A 14,530-nucleotide genomic window follows, 5' to 3' on the forward strand; every position below is an offset into this window, starting at 1 on the left:
TGGAAATATTTTAATATCAGTCGTACCATTCTCTTTGTGTTTTACTGAACGTACTCATGTGCTAAAACCGACTTTGGCAGCGTTTTTCGAGTGTTTTTCCCGATGGCTACGTTAGCGGAGCTGTGTTACAGCTGTATCTATACGTGATTTAATTTCAAATCCAAGTAAAAGACTTTAGGTACTGGTCAGTATTTACTGCTACTGGATACCGAGGAGTGCAGAAGATGGATTATGAAGAAGGTGCCTGTCGTTCACGTTTCTTCTAATTTCGTGTAATATATTTGATGCATTTGTGACGTACAAAGAAAGTTTTAGCGTCTAACCCAATGTGTCTTAACATATTATGGATATGAATTATGAAGTGATGGAAATTTATCATCAAGGAATTGTTTTCTGTGCCAAAACCCAGAAGACTTCATAATCGAATGCACATTATCTGGCAACCTAACCTAATCTTTGAGAGTCAGCATCTGATTCTGTGTGAAGGATGTTGTCCGCTGTACTCTTTACTGGCTGAAAATTGCTGGTACTCTTTGATTTCAAGGTGGTATCTGTATAATTCTCATGAGAATGTTTCTACACCGGAATATGTGGATGGTTATTGAGCAGTACTTCTGATTCTTTTGCCTTGGCTTGTTAGGGCATCACCGTTTTTGAGATATGGATATTTTGAAGAGGGCAGTTCTTGTCGCTTGGTTAACAATTTCAGTCTTCGAGAATATTAATAGGTGGAGGATAAACATATTATGTTAGTTGCTTATAGGGTACTTTGCAGTTTAAGCTAAAAAGGCAGTAGGCCTAATAGTATCGTGTACATGATTTAATAATGTAAGAATTGCGCACAAGTGTGCATAATGGGAGAAATATCACATGTTACAATTGGAACTGATTGAGTTTGTTCTTTTTGTACAGTTGGTAATATGATATCTGTCACACGGCAGATTGCGAGATCAGGTAGAAATATAGTAATGGGGCATCAAGAATTATTACATAAAATGTTACTTCAAATGCTGCTATTCTCACCTTAAAATGATTGTGGAAGAGATATGTGTTCAATACGCTTGCCAGGGACCAACCCACGCGCCCCTAGAAGTATATTTACTTTTATTACCAAAAATACTGTTTTCGACGCCATACTCCATTGCTTATAACGGTGATTGGCTCACGTATGGATGAGGATGACATTGACACCTAGGATGAGGCTGAGATTTTGTTACCAACCATTGCAGAAGAAAAAAATATGAAGTGGCCAGGGAAGTTTAAAAGGCCGCGGCTCATACTGTCTGCCCAGCAAGAAAAAAGGTAGTTTAGTAGATCTAACCTATCTTTGCACATCCAGGCCAATCTTTCTCATGAGAACACCACACTCCCTTCAAGAGGCTCTTTTCTTTTAATAGCCTACCTTATTTATTATAAACAGAATCACATCAGTATCGGTTTCTGCCCCTTATGGCCATCATCAGCTGGTATATTACAATATTGTAGCCATTAGACATTGGTGTATGTCACAAGATGTTGTTATGGTTAGAGCATCCAGATGTGATAATGTTTTGTCTATGACTGATGTGGCAGTGAAATGCCACAGTAAGCTAAAACTGATTGCGTATGCATAAAACATAATGAACACATTAAACACATTAAGATACATGAAATACAGTAAAAAACTTGATAAGTTTAACACGTTGAGTGACAGACCGATTTTCATAGGATCGCCGTCCAGTGCTGTGAGCTAATAACATCGAGTTACTTCCTGGCGCCAAAACGTTCACAGGCTTAACCAAGCAAATGGTCGCTGAAATGAGGAAGTATTTATGATTTATTAGGTTATATTATTATGTATATTAGGTAAAATATTGCGACCCCATATGGGGTTGTATTGGTCATTACGAACTGTACATGTACATTCACAATTAAGTATTTATTTATTTTCCACCTAGTCGATACAATGATTGCTTAAGGCAACTTTTAATGGTCAAAAGTGGTACATGTTTCGTATATTATCAACATCTTCAGCCACATAACAATGTTTAGATGAAAAATATATAAAATTGACAAAGTAATGCTTTAGATGAAGTGTCCTTAAAATTAACATAAGATTGACAAGATTAAAACAAACAAATAACTCATGTACACGCGCCCCCGTATGGGGTCGTACTTATACAGTAGTTACTGACATGAACCTCGGTAATATTTACCTTTTCCTTTGCAAGGACCCGTTAAATGCTGTAGATTATGAGAGATGTGTTAGCTTGTTCATACTGGAGCCGTAAAAATGTACGATCCCCGATTTTAGGTCAGGAAATGTTTGTAAATGACGATCTTCCGATTTTAGGTTAGGAAATTTTCATGTAGAATATAGTTATATAAAGTAATGAAAATCATGTGAATTTGGTAAATTAGGATGTAACAGAATAATATTATAAGAAGAATTAGTAGTTAAGTAATACTGAACAAGTATATAATTTTGTTTGTATAAATTTTAATTTGAGTAAGAGAACCTAGCAGCGATAATTGTGCAACATGGGAAACCAGTGACTATATCGTTGAAGACGGTCATAATTTTTGCAACAGCTGGCTTAGAAACCCGGATTACAGTGGGGATACGTATGCTGAAGACAGTAACATCAATGTGGATGAACGTGCGAGATCGCTATTTGCTCTGTACTGGGTTCAAAATCACTGTAACTATATACTTTGTCGTGTAATAGACAAGAATTTTCCACCGATCAATACATTTATTGTGAATGAATTATTGCACTAGTACCGGTTTCGGCCTATCTTGGCCATCATCAGCTAGCACACAAATTTACAGTCATTACACAAAATTACAAAGATGTTACGTTAAAGCATCCGGATATCTAATGAAATATGGAAGTAAAATATATTGCAGTATGTTGCATTAAAATATCTCTGATTAAAAGTGGTGATGGTTAGAATAAACTAAAACCTATTGATTGAGCATGGACATGAGTACATAAACATATTAAAATATATATGCCACATCATCTTGTCTATTACATTGAATCCAATCAATACGGAATATGAAACTTATAAATAATAATATATACTTTGTCTACATCATCATTGTCCGACTTATTCGATATATCGTCCAGACTATCTGCACTAAATCTTTTACTCTTCGATTTACTCGTAACAACTTAAAAAAGAAAGGAAACTCACAGTTCTGCACACTTACATAAACAATCCATGCGCGGATAGACAATGACTTTGTCACCCTACAAAACACTTTGACGTACCCATATGGGGTTGCGCCAAAACAGGAATTGAGGAATGGAAGGTGGACTATGCACGTACTTAAATAGACGACCAGCAGATGGCAGGAAGAGACTTTATAGAGCTTCGAAACACATACTCACTGCGCACCCAAATGGGTTCGCACAGTTCTCGAGTTAGAACGAACGTACGACCCCATATGGGGACGTGAAGTTAAAAAACTTAACTACTCTCACGTACCCAAATGGGGTCGCATGGCACTCAACGTATTAAACACACTAAAATGTAAGGTACATATTATGATAAAACACTTGAGAGTTCTTGTTCTGTGGAGTTCCTTCTTCAAGCTTCCTTGTGATTCTTGCACCTCTGTATCTATGTTGCATAAAGTGATCTTTGAAAATGTTCTATTTGATTAACATATGTCTTTTTGTGGCGAAAACCCTTGTCGTAAAATTTTCAGGTACTGTTGTCGTTCAACTGTTCATATATATTATTGGTGAATTTTGAGATAGACTGTAAAGTCTTGAGTTATTAAATTTGGTTAAAAGGAGTTGTTGGTAGCGACCTCTCTCCAGCCTGTATGCGTGTTGTGGATATTGGTGTTATCTGTAAAGATAAACTAGTGTACGTATGAGTTTTGAAGGAATGCCTGAGGTTGTGTGTGGAGGTGAGATGGGTACTTACTGCTCTTGTTGTTGAGAGTTATGTTTTACTGCGTTTATATGTTCATTGTAGTGGATGGCGAAGTTTCTGCCTGTACGTCCAATATAACTTGTATCGCAGTGGTTGCATTTGACACGTTAAACTCCTGATTGGTTATATTTATTGTTATTGTTGACTGTCCTGGTGTTGTGTATGGTGTTGGTGCTGTTGTGTGTTGTTTTAAATGCTATTTTGAGGTTGTGCTTCTTGAAAACATTAGTTATAATGTATATGTGGGTATTGTTGAAGGTAAATAAGGTGTAATATTTCTTGGGTTCGTCAATTTTTATTAATTTAGTTTTAGGTTGGGATTTTATCTTGTGGATGATTTTATTGACCATTTCTTTGCTGTTTCCGTTATGTTTGGCTATGTCATGGAATAATTTTAATTCATTATTTAGATCTTCTGTTGTCATTGGAATATTAAAGGCTCTGTATACCATGCTGTAATAGGCTGCTCTTTTATGTGTGTTGGGATGAATAGAATCGATTTTTATGTTATTTGAAGTATGTGTGGGTGTCCTATAGATTCTGTAAGGTAAGTGGTTGTCATGTCTGGTTATTGTCAGGTCCAAGTAATTTAAGGTTATTTTCAGTCTCTTTGGTGAATTTAATCTGGGGTTGTCTAGTATAGCATTTGCGTTGGTGGATCTATTATCTATGATTACAAAGATGTCAACAAATCTGCACCAAAAGTATATATTATCTGTTTTATTGATTGACGTGTGTTCTAGGTAGTCTATATAGATTTCTGCTAATATTCCAGAGGCAGGAGATCCCTTAGGTAGGCCTTGTTGTTGGTATATGGTATCATAGAATTTGAAGTAATTATTTATGGTAAATTCATGAATTCATCTATTTCTAAGGTGCTCAAGTTACTGTGGTTTTTAAATTGGATTCTATTATTTTGATTGTTTGTTGATAGGAATGTTAGGCTATATGTTCGTTATGTCAAATGAACCTACGGTGTGGTGTATTTCGATTTTTAATTCTTTGATTCTATTGCAAAAAATCTATTGAGTTTTTTATTGTTTTGTTTGCTAAAAATAAATAATGCTTTTTGAGAAATTTTTGAATGAACTGCGATAGTTTATAGGTTGGACTGGCTCTATAGTTTATGATTGGTCTCATGGTTTTTAAGTTCTTCTGTATGTTGTTGGTTGGATCTCTGCGTTTGCTTGAAAAGGTGTTGTCTTGGAAACATTCTTTAGTCTTTGTTATGTATTCATTTTTATCCATTTTTCCCTGGACCAATACGCTAATCCTAATCACAATATTAATGTCTTTACAGAGAAAACCAGCATCATCTTTGAAAAAGTCGTTCCTGCATGAAAAATGACTACCTTAAAATCGTAAACAAGCAAAACATAACATGCCTCAAAAGACCGACGAATCACAAGCACAACCCCACCCCTACCCCTACAATAGCCACTCCTCCTACTCCTCCACCCATACCCCTCACCACAGCTAACACAAGTCGCAGACGTACTCGCAGTAGTACACAGCAAGCTCTGAAACACAACACCACATGACCTCAACAACAACAGCAGTAAATACCCATCTCACCTCCACACACAACCTCAGGCATTCCTTCAAAACTCGTACTTACACTAGTTTATCTTTACAGATAACACCAATATCCACAAAACGAATACAGACAGGAGAGAGGTCACTACCAACAACTCCTTTTAACCAAATTTAATAACTCAAGACTTTACAGTCTGCCTCAAAATTCACCAATAATATATATGAACAGTTGAACCACAACAGTACCTGAAAATTTTACGACAAAGGTTTTCGCCACGAAAAGACATATGTTAATCAAATAGAATATTTTCAAAGATCATTTTATGCAACATAGATACAGAGGTGCAAGAATCACAAGGAAGCTTGAAGAAGGAACTCCACAGAACAAGAACTCTCAAGTGTTTTATCATAATATGTACCTTACATTTTAGTGTGTTTAAACTTATCAAGTTTTTTACTGTATTTCATGTATCTTAATGTGTTTAATGTGTTCATTATGTTTCATGGATGCGCAATAAGTTTTAGCTTACTGTGGCATTTCACTGCCACATCAGTCGCAGACAAAACATTATCACAACACATTTTATCTTTTAGCCCCATTAGACATCCAGATGCTCTAACCATAACATCTTGTGACATACTCCAATGTCTAATGGCTACAATATTGTAATATACCAGCTGATGATAGCCATAAGGGGCCAAAACCGATACTGATGTGATTCTGTTTAAAATAAATAAAGTATTGCTAGGTGGAACATCTTTCTTGACTATATACGCGCATCCAATCAGTACGGAAATAAAACTCATAAATAATTATAGGATCTTTTCTATCGCCACAACGCATACTGTCTGCACGGCAAAAAAAAAAAAAAAAAGTATAGCCATATCAAACCAACAGTTGACAGCATTGTCATTCCTCTCGGCACTTCCTCTGAGCGCTACTAGTGCGACAGTCAACGCCTGTGCGCGACCTAGTGGTGGCTCATGTTACTAAACCTTGAGACCCCTTTATTATAGTTTTTAGCCGGGCTGAATGGCTCAGACGGTTGAGGCGCTGGCCTTCTAGCCCCAACTTGGCAGGTTCGATCCTGGCACAGTCCGGTGGTATTTGAAGGTGCTCAAATACGACAGCCTCGTGTCGGTAGATTTACTGGCACGTAAAAGAACTCCTGCAGGACTAAATTCCGGCACCTCGGCGTCTCCAAAGACCGTAAAAGTAGTTAGTGGGACGTAAAGCAAATAACATTATTATTATTTTACTATAGTTTTGCCCAGAGATCACAGACGCAGTCCTGTTGAGGTTCATGGAACGTTTTATTTTTACATATTTTGTGATAACCGTGCACCGCTAATCCCGCTGTCAAGTAAGAAAGATCTTGTTTGGGTTCTGTCCATGACTTATCTAGCATTGCATTTGTGGTGTAAAACTCGGGCCATGTGGTTTTCCTCTTGTCCTGTTCTCTTGTCTTTCTTGTACAACTTTTGCCCAGTTAGTCGTGAAGGGGAGCCAGAATCTTATTCATAGGTCCAGGAAAGTCTCTTTTGTGAGTTCATTATAGTTTTGCCCAGAGATCATATACGCAGTCCTGTTGGGGTTCATGGAACGTTTTGTTTTTACATATTTTGTGATAACCATGCACAGCTAATCCCGTTGTCAAGTTACGAAGATCTTGTTCGGGTTCTGTCCATGATCCATCTAGCATTGCTTTTGTGGTGTAAAACTCAGGCCATATGGTTTTCCTCTTCTCTTGTCTTTCTTTTTCAACTTTTGCCCATTTAGTTGTGGAGGGGAGTGAGAATCTTATTCGTAGGTCCTCCATCAGGAAAGTCTCTTTCGTGAGTTCATATACTAATCTTGATGGAGTATATTTGGACAATCCCAGGGCTAACTTTTAGCTTCGAATAGTTTTAAGGCAGAAGGGAGACTTAGGATTTTGACTTCCTTGGTGTCGAACATTCCCTTGGTTGCTGCTATGGCTCTCTCCATAATGTGTATTCTAAAGGACTTTGTAGATGATTTACAAGCATAGAGTTTGTAAATATTTATGATGAAAGTATAAATTGAATGTTTGTTAGAGTCATCAGTCCATAGACTGGTTTGATGCATATCTCCATGCCACCCTATCCTGTGCTAACCTTTTCATTTCTACGTAACTATTGCATCCTACATCTGCTCTAATCTGCTTATCATATTCATACCTTGGTCTACCCCTACAGTTCTTACCACCTACACTTCCTTCAAAAACCAACTGAACAAGTCCTGGGTGTCTTAAGATGTGTCCTATCATTCTATCTCTTTTTCTCATCAAATTTAGCCAAATCGTTCTCCTCTCAAAAATTCGATTCAGTATCTCTTCATTTGTGATTCGATCTATCCATCTCACCTTCAGCATTCTTCTGTAACACCACATTTCAAAAGCTTCTATTCTCTTTCTATCTGAGCTAGTTATCGTCCATGTTTCACTTCCATACAATGCCACGCTCCACACGAAAGTCTTCAAAAACATCTTTCTAATTCTGATATCAATGTTTGAAGTGAGCAAATTTCTTTTCTTAAGAAAGCTCTTGCTTGCTTGTGCTAGTCTGCATTTTATGTCCTCCTTACTTCTGCCATCGTTAGTTACTTTACTACCCAAGTAACAATATTCATCTACTTCCTTTAAGACTTCGTTTCCTAATCTAATATTTCCTACATCACCTGCCTTCGTTCGACTGCACTCCATTACATTTGTTTTGGACTTATTTATTTTCATCTTGTACTCCTTACCCAAGACTTCATCCATACCATTCAGCAACTTCTCGAGATCTTCTGCAGTCTCAGATAAAATAACAATATCATCGGCAAATCTCAAGGTTTTGATTTCCTCTCGGACTGATTCCCTTTCCAAATATCTCTTTGATTTCCTTTACTGCCTGTTCTATGTAAACATTGAAAAGGAGAGGGGATAAACTGCAGCCTTGCCTCACTCCTTTCTGGATTGCTGCTTCTTTTTCAAAGCCCTCGATTATATATCACTGCAGACTGATTTTTATACAGGTTGTAGATAATTCTTCGTTCTCGGTATCTGATCCCTATCATCCTCATAATCATAAATAGCTTGTTCCAATCCACATTATCAAATGCCTTTTCTAGATCCACGAATGCCATGTACATGGGCTTGTCCTCCTTGATTCGATCCTCTAAGATCAGGCGTAAAGTTAGGATTGCTTCACGTGTTCCTACATTTCTTCTGAAGCCAAATTGATCTTCTCCCAACTCAGCTTCAACTTGTTTTTCCATTCTCCTGTAAATAATACGTGTTAAAATTTTGCAGGCATGAGATACTAAACTAATGGTGCGGTAGTTTTCACACCTGTCAGCACCGGCATTCTTGGGAATAGGTATAACAACATTCTGCCGAAAATCGGATGGGACTTCTCCTGTCTCATACATCCTGCACACTAAATGAAATAATCTTACCATGCTGGTTTCTCCTAAGGCAGTCAGTAGTTCAGAGGGAATATCATCAATGCCAGGTGCCTTGTTCCTATTTAGGTCACTCACAGCTCTGTCAAACTCTGACCTCAAAATTGGGTTTCCCATTTCATCAGCATCAACAGCCCCTTCATGTTCCAGGATGAAATTACCTACATCGTTACCTTGATACAACTGTTGGATATGCTCCAGCCATCTTTCTGCTTTGTCTTCTTTCCCTAGAAGTGGCTTTCCATCTGAGCTCTTAATATTCATGCACCTAGATTTCCTTTCTCCAAGGGTTTCCTTGATTTTCCTGTATACAGCATCTACCTTTCCCAGGACCAAACAGTCTTCCACATTCTTGCACTTCTCCTTCAGCCATTCTTCCTTAGCTACCTTGCACTTTCTATCCACTTGATTCTTTAATCGCCTGTATTCTTTTCTGCCCTCTTCATTTCTAGCATTCTTGTATTTTCGTCGTTCATCAATCAGGTCTAGTATCTCCTGAGTTATCCACTGATTCTTAGTTGATCTTTTCTTCCTTCCTAACATTTCTTCAGCAGCCCTACTGACTTCATTTTTCATGACTCTCCACTCTTCCTCTATTGTGTTTCCTTCAGCCTTTTCATTTAGTCCTGTGCAACATGTTCCTTGAAACAATCTCTCACACTCTTTTCTTTCAACTTGTCTAGATCCCTTCTTTTTGCATTCTTTCCTTTCTTCAATTTCTTCAACTTCAGATGGCATTTCATGACCAACAAGTTGTGGTCAGAGTCCACGTCTGCTCCTGGGAAAGTTTTGCAATCCAACACCTGGTTTCTGAATCTCTGCCTAATCATAATGAAGTCTATTTGATACCTTCCAGTGTCTCCAGGTCTCGTCCACGTATACAGCCGTCGTTTGTGGTGTTTGAACCAAGTATTGGCAAGGACTAAATTATGATCAGTGCAGAATTCAACCAGCCGACTTCCTCTTTCGTTCCTTTGTCCCAATCCAAATTCTCCTAATGTACTACCTTCTCTTCCTTGGCCTGCCACTGCATTCCAGTCTCCCATCACAATTAGATTCTCGTCACCTTTTACATATTGAATTAAATCTTCTATCTCCTCATGTATTCTTTCAATTTCTTCATCATCCGCTGAACTAGTAGGCATATAGACCTACACAAAATAGTGCATATACGGCCTACCCAAATTGAACTAAGCTACGCATGTTGTTATTATAGTATATTTATCCTGTGCATGATTTGTGATCTAAACGGAGAAGGGGAGTGAATTTATTGGTTAACTGTGTTCATAAGTTTATATGACTTTTCTAATAGTTTCTCACTAAAGTACAATTTTTGGTCTATGATGTAACTATGATGATGATGATGATGATGATGGTTCATGGTGTGGGTTACTATAGTCATGTCCTAGTTCGTGAACCATGGGCAACGGCTGAGTGGCCTAGTAAGTGGTCCTGAGAGTCGGGATACCAGTTGCTATGGAATGGGAGTGGGCATCTCGGACATATTCTGATTCGTGGCCCTCCTTGTGCTCAGGCGGCTAGGACTATACAATTCACAGGTGGTCCATAACCCGTTAGAGGAGAGATCCTCACGTGGACTATGAGCAAGTAGGGTAGCGTCCTGCTTCGAGAATTTACCGAGCTCAGAACATTTTAAGCAAGCCTCGGACCTATGCGAGTAACGGAGTCCCACTCCCATTTGACAGGCGAGGGACTCCTTGGAAACAACTTGGCGAACAAAATGGAATTCGATGGGGAGCTATCAATATTAATGGGGCTCATGGAAGAAAGAAAGAACTGGCTGAGTCAGCAAAGAGGATGCATCTGGATGTGCTAGGAATAAGTGATATTCGGGTAAGGAGAAATAACGAGGAAGAGATAGATTATAAAGTGTACTTGACGGGTGTTAGAAAGGGAAGGGCGGAGTCTGGGGTAGGGCTCATCAGGAATACCATTGCACGCAACATAGTTCCTGTTAGGCATGTAAATGAGCGAATGATGTGGGTAGATTTGTCAGTTGGAGGAGTTGGGACTAGAATTGTCTCCGTATATTCGCCATGTCATTATGCAGATGAGGATGAAGTTGACAGGTTTTATGAAGCATTGAGTGACATCGTGGTCAGGGTCAACAGCAAGGATAGAATAGTGCTAATGGGCGATTTCAATGCGAGAGTTGGGAATAGAACTGAAGGATACGAAAGGGTGATTGGTAAATGTGGGAAAGATATGGAAGCTAATGGGAATGTGAGGCGTTTGCTGGACTTCTGTGCTAGTATGTGTTTAGCAGTTACGAATACATTCTTCAAGCATAAGGCTATTCACCACTACACATGGGAGGCTAGGGGTACCAGATCCATAATAGACTATATCTTAACAGACTTTGAACTGGGCGAGTTGGCCGTGCGCTTTGAAGCGCGCGGCTGTGAGCTTGCATCCGGGAGATAGTAGGTTCGAATCCCACTATCGGCAGCCCTGAAGATGGTTTTCCGTGGTTTCCCATTTTCACACCAGGCAAATGCTGGGGCTGTACCTTAATTAAGGCCACGGCCGCTTCCTTCCAATTCCTAGGCCTTTCCTATCCCATCGTCGCCATAAGACCTATCTGTGTCGGAGCGACGTAAAGCCCCTAGCAAAAAAAAAAGAAACAGACTTTGAATTCAGCAAATCTGTTAGGAATGTACGAGTTTTTCGCGGATTTTTCAATGATACAGACCACTATTTGATGTGTAGTGAACTAAGCCTTTCTAGGCCTAGGGTAGAGAAAGTGAAATCTGTCTACAAAAGAATAAGGGTAGAAAATCTCCAGGACGAGGAAATTAGACAGAAGTACATGGATATGATTAGTGAGAAGTTTTGAACGGTGGACAGTAAGCAGGCTCAGGATATAGAAAGAGAATGGGTGGCATACAGGGATACTGTAGTAGAAACAGCAAGGGAATGCCTAGGAACGACTGTGTGTAAGGATGGGAAAAGGCGAACATCTTGGTGGAATGATGAAGTGAGAGCAGCTTGTGAACATAAAAAGAAGACTTATCAGAAATGGCTCCAAACAAAAGCTGAGGCAGACAGGAATTTGTACATAGATGAAATAAACAGAGCGAAACAAATAGTTTTTGAATCCAAAAAGAAGTCTTGGGAAGATTTTGGTAATAACCTGGAAAGGCTAGGTCAAGCAGCAGGGAAACCTTTCTGGTCAGTAATAAAGAATGTTAGGAAGGGAGGGAAAAAGAAAATGAGCAGTGTTTTGAGTAATTCAGCTTATCTCATAATAGATCTCAGGGAATCACTGGAGAGGTGGAGGGAATGTTTTGAACATCTTCTCAGTGTAAAAGGAAACCATCCTGGTGGTGTTGCGAACAGTCAAGCTCATGGGGAGGAGGAAAATGATGATGGTGAAATTACCTTTGAGGAAGCGGAAAGGATGGTAAATAAACTCCATGTCATAAAGCAGCAGGAATAGATGAATTAGACCTGAAATGGTGAAGTATAGTGGGAAGGCAGGGATGAAATGGCTTCATAGAGTATTAAGATTAGCATGGCGTGTTAGTAATGTACCTTCAGATTGGACAAAAGCAGTAATTGCACGTATCTATAAGCAAGGGAACAGGAAGGATTGCAACAACTATCGAGGTATCTCGTTGATTAGTATACCCGGCAAAGTATTCACTGGCATCTTGGAAGGGAGGGTGCGATCAGTCGTTGAGAGGAAGTTGGATGAAAACCAGTGTGGTTTCAGACCACAGGGAGGCTTTCAGGATCAGATTTTCAGTATGCGCCAGGTAATTGAAAAATGCTACGAGAGGAATAGGCAGTTGTGTTTGTTTCGTAGATCTAGAGAGGGAAAAGATGTACGCTATACTGGGGGACTATGGAATTAAAGGTAGATTATTAAAATCAATCAAAGGCATTTATGTTGACAATTGGGCTTCAGTGAGAATTGATGGTAGAATGAGTTCTTGGTTCAGGGTACGTACAGGGGTTAGACAAGGCTGTAATCTTTCGCCTTTGCTGTTTGTAGTTTCCATAGATCATCTGCTGAAAGGTATAAAATGGCAGGGAGGGATTCAGTTAGGTGGAAATATAGTAAGCAGTCTGGCCTATGCTGATGACTTGGTCTTAATGGCAGATTGTGCCGAAGGCCTGCAGTCTAATATCTTGGAACTTGAAAATAGGTGCAAGGAGTATGGTATGAAAATTAGCCTCTCAAAGACTAAATTTATATCAGTAGGTACGAAATTCAACAGCATCGAATGTCAGATTGGTGATACAAAGCTAGAACAAGTCGATAATTTTAAGTATTTAGGTTGTGTGTTCTCCCAGGATGGTAATGTAGTGAGATTGAATATAGGTGTCGTAAAGCTAATGCAGTGAGCTCGCATTTGTGATCAGCAGGGTTCTGTAAGGAGGAGGTCAGCTCCCAGATGAAACTATCTTTACATCGGTCTGTTTTCAGACCAACTTTGCTTTACGGGAGCGAAAGCCGGGTGGACTCAGGATATCTTATAAGTTAGAAGTAACAGACATGAAAGTAGCAAGAATGATTGCTGGTACAAACAGGTGGGAACAATGGCAGGAGGGTACTCGGAATGAAGAGATAAAGGCAAAGTTAGGAATGTACTCGAACTGAATGAAGCTGTACGCTTAAACCGGCCGCAGTGGTGGGGTCATGTGAGGCGAATGGAGGAGGGTAGGTTACCTAGGAGAATAATGGACTCTGTTATAGAAGGTAAGAGAAGTACAGGTAGACCAGTACGACGATGGTTAGACTCAGTTTCTAAGGATTTAAAGATAAGAGATTTAGAACTAAATGAGGCCACAACACTAGTTGCAAATCAAGGATTGTGGTGACGTTTAGTAAATTCACAGAGGCTTGCAGACTGAACGCTGGAAGGGATAACAGTCTATAATGATAATGTATGTATGATGTAACTTACCCTCAATTAACAGGTCTATGTTACCATCTTTGTATTTAATTTTTAATACCAAATCATGAGCATATGAATTCTATTATAAAAAGTAAATTTCCGTTGACATAGTGTTGCAACAAAGATGCTCAGATGATTATCTAGCTTCATGAGGTTGGATTGTTTTTCCAATGTAGATATAAGAAAACAGTTTAGCATCATGCCATTCCGGGACAAAATGGAGGTGACCCAAATATGATGGTTTAGATATGGGCTTCAGACAATTGCAATGATAGTTTATGAGCAATTCCTGAAGAAAGTGGAGGGTACTTGGTTCAACTGGTACCTGCACCGCTTTCCACTAAACTGTTTCGAACTAAATCTTATATAATAAAGTAAAACCCTATTATAATTAAAATTATTGCTATAATATAAAGTCATTGGTAAGAGTTCTAAGGGGAGACATGAGCAGTTATATGGTGATATGCTACCGAATAATATGATGAGATATCTACATCCACTATGATGAAGTCAAATGCTGACAGGGGAGCTATATGATGAACCCTACCACTAGGCAGGATAGACACTGTTGGTTCTGATTCTTTTAAGGTATCAGGTCCCTGACTTCATCTTTTTTGTCAAAATCCAATTCTGTTTGTACAGAATGGCTTTAGGTAAACAACTACCACCCCCA

The 14,530-nt window shown here is 39.0% G+C and overlaps 1 protein-coding gene across 3 annotated transcripts in view; it reads left to right on the forward strand.

Moving 5' to 3' along the window:
- The first annotated feature begins 81 nt into the window (after positions 1 to 81).
- LOC136877389 (protein IWS1 homolog) overlaps positions 82 to 14,530 on the forward strand; it is a 194,554-nt gene continuing 180,105 nt past the window's right edge. For 2 of the 3 annotated variants that reach the window (XM_067151389.2, XM_067151390.2), the window contains exon 1: positions 82 to 240. In XM_067151389.2, coding sequence (XP_067007490.2) covers positions 225 to 240 — 16 coding nt within the window. In that variant the 5' untranslated portion in view covers positions 82 to 224. The remainder of the gene's footprint in view (positions 241 to 14,530) is intronic. The other variant, XM_067151391.2, reaches the window with a different exon arrangement.

Source organism: Anabrus simplex, chromosome 7 (genome assembly GCF_040414725.1).
Source record: "Anabrus simplex isolate iqAnaSimp1 chromosome 7, ASM4041472v1, whole genome shotgun sequence".
Taxonomy (NCBI): domain Eukaryota; kingdom Metazoa; phylum Arthropoda; class Insecta; order Orthoptera; family Tettigoniidae; genus Anabrus; species Anabrus simplex.